General features: G+C 48.2%; 1 protein-coding gene across 1 annotated transcript; it reads right to left on the bottom strand.

Moving 5' to 3' along the window:
- Positions 1 to 1,987: 1,987 nt before the first annotated feature.
- LOC120043644 (dynein regulatory complex protein 9-like) lies at positions 1,988 to 3,814 on the bottom strand. The gene is made up of 3 exons (XM_038988197.1): positions 3,699 to 3,814; positions 2,956 to 3,102; positions 1,988 to 2,800 (listed from the first exon to the last, which is right to left on the bottom strand). Exons 2-3 carry the CDS (start codon positions 3,082 to 3,084, stop codon positions 2,564 to 2,566), a joined length of 366 nt encoding a protein of 121 aa, XP_038844125.1. The 5' UTR covers positions 3,085 to 3,102; positions 3,699 to 3,814; the 3' UTR covers positions 1,988 to 2,563.
- Positions 3,815 to 9,455: the final 5,641 nt, after the last annotated feature.

Raw genomic sequence — 9,455 nt, 5'->3', positions numbered from 1 at the left:
ATAATAAAATGCAGTACTACAGGATATTTCTTAACATAGCTCTTTATTAGCTAGCTATAACTGGCATGTTCACGTATCGCCAACCAGGATCAAACTGACCATGACCTAACCATTTGGGTGGTCTTAACCAATCATAGCACAGTATGATATGGCGGTAAAATGCATCCAATTATAACTCAGTATGTTTACACATATGAATATTACATCCCCCTTCTTTTAAAACAAAAGAAAAATGTTTACATATTCTAAGCGTTTCTTTTGAAAACATGCTCTGCAGTTTGAACTCAAGGTAAGTAACCATTTATATTGCATACTACACCAACTGAATCAACATAGACTCTGAAACAATGATCCAACATACTGTTACTTTTCGAACAAGGGATTCTCAGCAACTCAGCTTTCACAGTAGAAATACATCTTAACATTTCAAACAAATACAATACCAAAGCATTTCAAGTGAACTTTCAATAACAAGTTTACAGTCTGGAACTCTTTTAGGGCAGCGATCCGCCTACACCCTTTGACATTTCACAGTTCTAGGACAGCTCTGGGCTTGACCTCTCTTCCTGACCTTGTGCGATATGATGCTGAGCATGCTTCTGTGTCAGTCAACAGCTCTTGTGGTGTTGCAGGTAAGTATGGTGTATGTTGTGATGTGTGTGTGTGTGTTTAGTCCATCACGTTCTCTTTCAGGGGAACAGTTCATCTCATCAGTGTGTTGTTCTTTTGTGTTCAGTAGGTGACGACGATTGCGGCGGTACACCGCTCCTTCTGCGGTGAGGACGTGCTATGAACGTTCAGTGTCAGCTTGCTGGATGACGACTGCTGGCTTCCAGAGGCCATGCTCCTGGATTCAAACTGACTCTCCGTCGATCAGTGGTGGCAGTGGTCTAGCTGACCTGTTGTAGTATCGCTTTTGTTGTTGTTGTCTCTGTGCACGTTTTTCATGCATTTCCTTGTAGCTGACGACCTCAGGTTGTAGCTGCTGGTTGGTGCTGGGAAGGATTGAGCGAAGTCTGCGGCTCATCAACAGCTGGGCTGGTGATTTGAAGTTGTCAACTGGAGTGTTGCGGTATTCAAGGAGACTGAGGTAGGGGTCTCTCTTGTCTGCTTTTGCTTAGTCCATGAGTGATTTAGCAATCTGCACTGATTTTTCAGCAAGGCCATTACTTTGAGGGTAATGTGGGCTTGTGGTGACGTGTAAACTCCCATGCTTTTGTGAAGGATTCAAACTCATTTGATTTGTAACAGGGCCCATTGTCAGATATTAAAGTCTCTACAATGCCATGCCTGGCAAAGGCTGCTTTCAGCTTGTGTATCACAGCTGCAGATGTGGTGCTGTGAAGCTTGTCGAGTTCGAAGTATCTTCTGTAGTAGTCAACTGTTACGATGTAGTTCTCGTTGTTTCAGGTGAACAGATCGGTTGCCACGACCTGCCAGGGTCGGTCTGGGATACAGTGAGGTAACATTGGCTCTTTGGTGTTTGAGGGGCGTCGTTCAAGACATATGGCGCATTTACCAACAATGTCCTCTATTTGTTTGCACATTCCGGGCCAAAACAAAATGTCCCATGCTCTCTGTTTGCACTTTTCCAAGCCCATGTGTCCAGCATGGATCTTTGTCAAAATCTCTTCCTGAGACTGGTAGGAATGATGATTTTCTCTCCTTTGAAAATTATTCCGTTGATCTGTGATAGTTCATCAGGATGGTTCCAGAATTCTGAGACGCTCTGAGGGCATTTTCTCCTCTCCTCAGGCCGTCCATCCTGTATGACTTTCCTCAGCTGTGCGAGTTGTGAGTCCTTTTCTGTTTCTGCTTGGATCTCCTTCAGTTTTGTGTCACTAACTGGTAAGTTGCTGTACACAGTGTGCACTTGCATGTCCATGCCTTCACTGAGGCTGCTGTCCTTATAGGTAAGACACTTCCTGGAGAGTGTGTCTGCGACAGGGATGTCTTTGCCTGGACGGTGAGTGATTGTGAAGTTGTATTTTTGTAGTTGAAGAATCATTCTCTGTAGCCTTGGCGGGGCTGCGGCTAGTGGTTTCCTCATGATTGACTCAAGGGGCTTGTGGTCGGATTCCACAATGACTTGTCGTCCATATACGTACTGATGGAAACGTTTACATCCGAACAGAATGGCGTAGAGCTCCTTTTCAATTTGATTTCACAGTCTGTGAGAGATTTGGAAGCGTAGCCGATGGGCTTTCCTTCTTGCAGTAGCACTGAACCTAGTCCATACTTCGACGCGTCTACTTTGAGTCTGAGCTCTTTGTCGGGGTCGTAGTAGGCAAGGATTGGTCCTGGTTCTCTCGGGATCAAGTCTTTCACATTTGGAAAGCAATGTTGTGTTGCTTGTCCCAGAGAAACTCACTGGACTGCTTTAGCAGTTGATGCAGGGGTGCATTAGCATTGGAGAGGCTGGGTGCGAACTTGGCTAAGTAGTTGAAAAGTTGTCTCGTGTGCATAATAAATCATAATACATCTCTGTTTGAAGCACAGAGTTGTGGGCTTCTATTTTATTAAATTGTCTGGAACCTAGCTCTGGTCCAAGTCGGAACGTGCACTAAAGCCCCGAACAAGAGCTATCTGGAACCCACCTGTCTCTCTGCACCTTGGCCAGGTTGTCAGGGGACAGTGGGTTCTTCTCTAGTGTGCGGTTCAGTTCCTTCTGGGATCTGTGCAGCTCACAGGTGGCATCTGACAGTCTCCCAGACTCTCTCTCAAACTGACGGGCTGCTTTCAGGTTCTGCTCTGCCGCTTTCTGCTGTTCAAGGACCTGTCCAATGTCGGCTGACACAAACTTCCACAAAAACATATGAATACGGGCTGAATAGGAGAAAATTACAGCTTAGATAGCAAGCATACCATTAATTTGCTAAAGACGCATCATGGCTTGAAAAAGCCAATTGACATTAGCTCCGCGTATAATGTTAGCTGAGGATAATCAGATAATACCTTATCAGCTTCTGGACGACCCCTGTAGGTGCCGGGCATGATGTGACCCAGCACTGACAGCTCTGCAGCACAGTCCTGGAGCACTGTACACACTCTGAGCAGCTCTACCCCAGACAAAGGAACCGGCATGCTGATGGTCTGTGATCACTGAATTCGAGCGAAATTAGCCAAGCAATTTACAACATCACCTATCTAGCTAGCTACTAACGATACCGTTTTCTAACTGTGACATTTTTGTGTTAGAAAATATCCTGGGCAAAATGCTCAATAACACAATCAACAGATTCGTAGCTAGGTATATTTCTTACGTGTCTTCACGGAACGTGTTGAAGTTTACTAGCTATATTTATGGACAATAAAAGGCCAGTAGTTTAACTAGAGCATAGTTTAGCTAGTCTAGCAGCACACTTGGTAGTTTACCCCGGTTACCCTGGTAACGCACAACATTTGATTATTGTTTTCAAAAAATGACAAATTCTTATCTACTTTGATTATTATGTTGTGTGAAACGTACGAGAATGCAATAAAGTGACAGCTGAATAGTTAGATACAAATAAATACATGTTTTGATTATGCGTTTCTGTCGTAACCGACTACGTGAATTTCCCAGCATTCCATTCCAACTTCCTTTTCCGCCATTTTTCTTACAGTGAAGGTGAGAATTACAAAAGGCCACTTTTATAAAATCGAAATTTCTATGTTATTAAGTCTACATTTGGCATAATGTAGTATAACTCACTCACACAAACACGAGTCCAGCTCTTTGGCAGATTTTCAGTCTGTGTTGTCGTGTCTCTGTTCAGTTTTTCACAAATGTTTTTTGGCCTCTGTTGATGAATAACTACCTGAGAGAGAGACCAAATCAAGACGCTGGACAGAGTGGATTTCAGCTCTTCGTGTTGGTCTTCTGACTGGTCCTGAAGAGTTGGAGGCGGGTCTGCTCTGGCCATAGCAGTAGCCCCATTGGTGCACAGCAGAGTCCTCTGCTCTTGGCACCCGACCAGTAGAGAGGGGAGTGAAGTGTGTGTGTTCATGCGATGATGAAATATTTGTGTGTCCAGGAGTCATGAGATAAGGGGAACTGTAACTGGCCGTTACTGTCTGGGGCTAGGGGGTTTCCTGATTAGAGGGATGTGAGCAATTACTTAAGTCAGGCGGTTTAGTTTGGCGCTCTAATACTGTCTTGTGCGGTTAGTGTCTTTGTGACAAAATGGGGAACCATGTGTTATGCAACAACAATCTTGTGTCTTAGCAATGGGGTGTGTTGTGCAAGCTTTAATCCTATGGTCACAAGCAGGCTCTAAATCAGCCTAGGCCACCTAAATCATGTTTAATATATGTGCTTGATTTATGAGCTATGTATATGAATATATGTATATATGACACCTCCTCCACGTCTCCTGATGTACTGGCCTGTCTCCTGGTAGCGCCTCCATGCTCTGGACACTACGCTGACAGACACAGCAAATCTGTTAAGCAGATGAATGAGGACCCAAAAGCGACTTAACAAAAACAGAGTCTTTATTCCAAACATAAACAAAACGGTACTCCTGGATATATCTTAGATGACACCTGCTCACACGCAGCATCTGATGAAGGCAAAAACACGACAGGGCGGAACCAGGACACGGAACAGCAAACATCAAACAAAGATCCGACAAGGACAGAAGCGGAAAACAGAGGGAGAAATAGGAACTCTAATCAGAGGGCAAAATAGGGGACAGGTGTGAAAGATTAAATGAGGTAGTTAGGAGAATGAGGAACAGCTGGGAGCAGGAACGGAACGATAGAGAGAGAGCGAGAGAGGAAGAGAGGGAGGGGAAGAGAGAGGGAAAGAACCTACTAAGACCAGCAGAGGGAGACAAATGGAAGGGAAGCACAGGGACAAGACATGATAATCAAAAGACAAAACATGACAGTACCCCCCCACTCACCGAGCGCCTCCTGGCGCACTCGAGGAGGAACCCTGGCGGCAACGGAGGAAATCATTAATCAACGAACGGTCCAGCACGTCCCGAGATGGAACCCAACTCCTCTCCTCAGGACCGTAACCCTCCCAATCCACTAAGTACTGGTGACCACGTCCCCGAGAACGCATGTCCATGATCTTCCGTACCTTGTAAATAGGTGCGCCCTCGACAAGGACGGGAGGGGGGGAGGGAAGACGAACGGGAGCGCGAAGAAAAGGCTTGACACAAGAGACATGGAAGACAGGGTGGACGCGACGAAGATGTCGCGGAAGAAGCAGTCGCACAGCGACAGGATTGACGACCTGAGAGACACGGAACGGACCAATGAACCGCGGAGTCAACTTGCGAGAAGCTGTCGTAAGGGGAAGGTTACGAGTGGAAAGCCACACTCTCTGACCGCGACAATACCTAGGACTCTTAATCCTACGTTTATTGGCGGCTCTCACAGTCTGCGCCCTGTAACGGCAAAGTGCAGACCTGACCCTCCTCCAAGTGCGCTCACAACGTTGGACAAAAGCCTGAGCGGAGGGAACGCTGGACTCGGCGAGCTGGGACGAGAACAGAGGAGGCTGGTAACCAAGACTACTCTGAAACGGAGATAGCCCTGTAGCAGACGAAGGAAGCGAGTTGTGAGCGTACTCAGCCCAGGGGAGCTGTTCTGCCCAAGACGCAGGGTTTCGAAACGAAAGGCTGCGTAAAATGCGACCAATCGACTGATTGGCCCTTTCTGCTTGACCGTTAGACTGGGGATGAAACCCGGAAGAGAGACTGACGGAAGCACCGATCAAACGACAGAACTCCCTCCAAAACTGTGACGTGAATTGCGGACCTCTGTCTGAAACGGCGTCTAACGGGAGGCCATGAATTCTGAACACATTCTCAATGATGATTTGTGCCGTCTCTTTAGCGGAAGGAAGCTTAGCGAGGGGAATGAAATGTGCCGCCTTAGAGAACCTATCGATAACCGTAAGAATCACAGTCTTCCCCGCAGACGAAGGCAGACCGGTAATAAAGTCTAAGGCGATGTGAGACCATGGTCGAGAAGGAATGGGAAGCGGTCTGAGACGACCGGCAGGAGGAGAGTTACCTGACTTAGTCTGCGCGCAGTCCGAACAAGCAGCCACGAAACGGCGCGTGTCCCGCTCCTGAGTAGGCCACCAAAACCGCTGGCGAATAGAAGCAAGCGTACCCCGAACACCGGGGTGGCCAGCTAACTTGGCAGAATGAGCCCACTGAAGAACAGCCAGACGAGTAGGGACAGGAACAAACAGAAGGTTACTAGGACAAGCGCGCGGCGACGCAGTGTGAGTGAGCGCTTGCTTTACCTGTCTCTCAATTCCCCAGACAGTCAACCCGACAACACGCCCTTCAGGGAGAATCCCCTCGGGGTCGGTAGAAACCACAGAAGAACTAAAGAGACGGGATAAGGCATCAGGCTTGGTGTTCTTATTCCCCGGGCGATAGGAAATCACGAACTCGAAACGAGCGAAAAACAACGCCCAACGAGCTTGACGTGCATTAAGTCGTTTGGCAGAACGGATGTACTCAAGGTTCTTATGGTCAGTCCAAACGACAAAAGGAACGGTCGCCCCCTCCAACCACTGTCGCCATTCGCCTATGGCTAAGCGGATAGCGAGCAGTTCGCGGTTACCCACATCATAGTTGCGTTCCGATGGCGACAGGCGATGAGAAAAGTAAGCGCAAGGATGAACCTTATCGTCAGACTGGAAGCGCTGGGACAGAATGGCTCCCACGCCCACCTCTGAAGCGTCAACCTCGACAATAAATTGTTTAGTGACGTCAGGAGTAACAAGGATAGGAGCGGATGTAAAACGCTTCTTGAGGAGATCAAAAGCTCCCTGGGCGGAACCGGACCACTTAAAGCAAGTCTTGACAGAAGTCAGAGCTGTGAGAGGGGCAGCCACTTGACCGAAATTACGAATGAAACGCCGATAGAAATTAGCGAAACCGAGAAAGCGCTGCAACTCGACACGTGACTTAGGGACGGGCCAATCGCTGACAGCCTGGACCTTAGCGGGATCCATCTGAATGCCTTCAGCGGAAATAACAGAACCAAGAAAAGTGACAGAGGAGACATGAAAGGCGCACTTCTCAGCCTTCACGTAGAGACAATTCTCTAAAAGGCGCTGGAGTACACGTCGAACGTGCTGAACATGAATCTCGAGTGACGGTGAAAAAATCAGGATATCGTCAAGGTAAACGAAAACAAAGATGTTCAGCATGTCTCTCAGTACATCATTGACTAATGCCTGAAAGACCGCTGGAGCATTAGAGAGACCGAACGGCAGAACCCGGTATTCAAAATGCCCTAACGGAGTGTTAAACGCCGTTTTCCACTCGTCCCCCTCTCTGATGCGTACGAGATGGTAAGCGTTACGAAGGTCCAACTTAGTAAAGAACCTGGCTCCCTGCAGCATCTCGAAGGCTGACGACATAAGGGGAAGCGGATAACGATTCTTAACCGTTATGTCATTCAGCCCTCGATAATCCACACAGGGGCGCAGAGTACCGTCCTTCTTCTTAACAAAGAAAAACCCCGCTCCGGCGGGAGAGGAAGAAGGCACCACGGTACCGGCGTTGAGAGAAACAGACAGATAATCCTCGAGAGCCTTACGTTCGGGAGCCGACAGAGAGTAAAGTCTACCCCGAGGGGGAGTGGTCCCCGGAAGGAGATCAATACAACAATCATACGACCGGTGAGGAGGAAGGGAGCTGGCTCTGGACCGACTGAAGACCGTGCGCAGATCATGATATTCCTCCGGCACTCCTGTCAAGTCACCAGGTTCCTCCTGAGTAGAGGGGACAGAAGACACAGGAGGGATAGCAGACATTAAACACTTCACATGACAAGAAACGTTCCAGGATAGGATAGAATTACTAGACCAATTAATAGAAGGATTATGACATACTAGCCAGGGATGACCCAAAACAACAGGTGTAAAAGGTGAACGAAAAATCAAAAAGGAAATGGTCTCACTGTGGTTACCAGATACTGTGAGGGTTAAAGGTAGTGTCTCACATCTGATACTGGGGAGAAGACTACCATCTAAGGCGAACATGGGCGTGGGCTTCCCTAACTGTCTGAGAGGAATGTCATGTTTCCGAGCCCATGCTTCGTCCATAAAACAACCCTCAGCCCCAGAGTCTATCAAGGCACTGCAGGAAGCAGCCGAACCGGTCCAGCGTAGATGGACCGACAAGGTAGTACAGGATCTTGATGGAGAGACCTGAGTAGTAGCGCTCACCAGTAGCCCTCCGCTTACTGATGAGCTCTGGCCTTTTACTGGACATGACATGACAAAATGTCCAGCAGAACCGCAATAGAGACAAAGGCGGTTGGTGATTCTCCGTTCCCTCTCCTTAGTCGAGATGCGAATACCTCCCAGCTGCATGGGCTCAGTCTCTGAGCTGATGGGAGAAGATGGTTGAGATGCGGAGAGGGGAAACACCGTTAACGCGAGCTCTCTTCCACGAGCTCGGTGACGAAGATCTACCCGTCGTTCTATGCGGATGGCGAGTGCAATCAAAGAGTCCACGCTGGAAGGAACCTCCCGGGAGAGAATCTCATCCTTAACCTCAGCGTGAAGTCCCTCCAGAAAACGAGCGAGCAACGCCGGCTCGTTCCAGTCACTGGATGCAGCAAGAGTGCGAAACTCTATAGAGTAATCCGTTATGGATCGATCACCTTGACATAGGGAAGCCAGGACCCTGGAAGCCTCCTTCCCAAAAACTGAACGATCAAAAACCCGTATCATCTCCTCTTTAAAGCTCTGATAATCGTTAGTACACTCAGCCCTTGCCTCCCAGATAGCTGTGCCCCACTCCCGAGCCCGACCAGTAAGGAGTGATATGACGTAGGCGATCCGAGCTCTCTCTCGTGAGTATGTGTTGGGCTGGAGAGAAAACACAATATCACACTGGGTCAGAAAGGAGCGGCACTCAGTGGGTTGCCCAGAGTAACATGGTGGGTTATTAACCCTAGGTTCCGAAGACTCGGAAGACCAGGAAGTAACAGGTGGCACGAGACGAAGACTCTGAAACTGTCCTGAGAGGTTGGAAACCTGAGCGGCCAGGGTCTCAACGGCATGACGAGCAGCAGACAATTCCTGCTCGTGTCTGCCGAGCATTGCTCCCTGGATCTCGATGGCAGTGTTGCGAGAATCCGTAGTCGCTGGGTCCATACTGGTCGGATCTTTCTGTTAAGCAGATGAATGAGGACCCAAAAGCGACTTAACAAAAACAGAGTCTTTATTCCAAACATAAACAAAACGGTACTCCTGGATATATCTTAGATGACACCTGCTCACACGCAGCATCTGATGAAGGCAAAAACACGACAGGGCGGAACCAGGACACGGAACAGCAAACATCAAACAAAGATCCGACAAGGACAGAAGCGGAAAACAGAGGGAGAAATAGGAACTCTAATCAGAGGGCAAAATAGGGGACAGGTGTGAAAGATTAAATGAGGTAGTTAGGAGAATGAGGAACAGCTGGGAGCAGGAACGG

The sequence above is a fragment of the Salvelinus namaycush genome, unplaced genomic scaffold (assembly GCF_016432855.1).
Source record: "Salvelinus namaycush isolate Seneca unplaced genomic scaffold, SaNama_1.0 Scaffold982, whole genome shotgun sequence".
Taxonomy (NCBI): Eukaryota; Metazoa; Chordata; class Actinopteri; order Salmoniformes; family Salmonidae; genus Salvelinus; species Salvelinus namaycush.
This window is presented reverse-complemented; position numbering and strand designations above follow the sequence as displayed.

Bases quoted from the DNA above. Each gene is read 5' to 3' on its own strand.
- LOC120043644 (XM_038988197.1), bottom strand. From the start codon at position 3,084: ATGCCGGTTCCTTTGTCTGGGGTAGAGCTGCTCAGAGTGTGTACAGTG. The intron at 2,801-2,955 runs GTATTATCTGAT...TTTTTGTGGAAG, and splicing joins GTCGTCCAGAAGCTGATAAG to TTTGTGTCAGCCGACATTGG.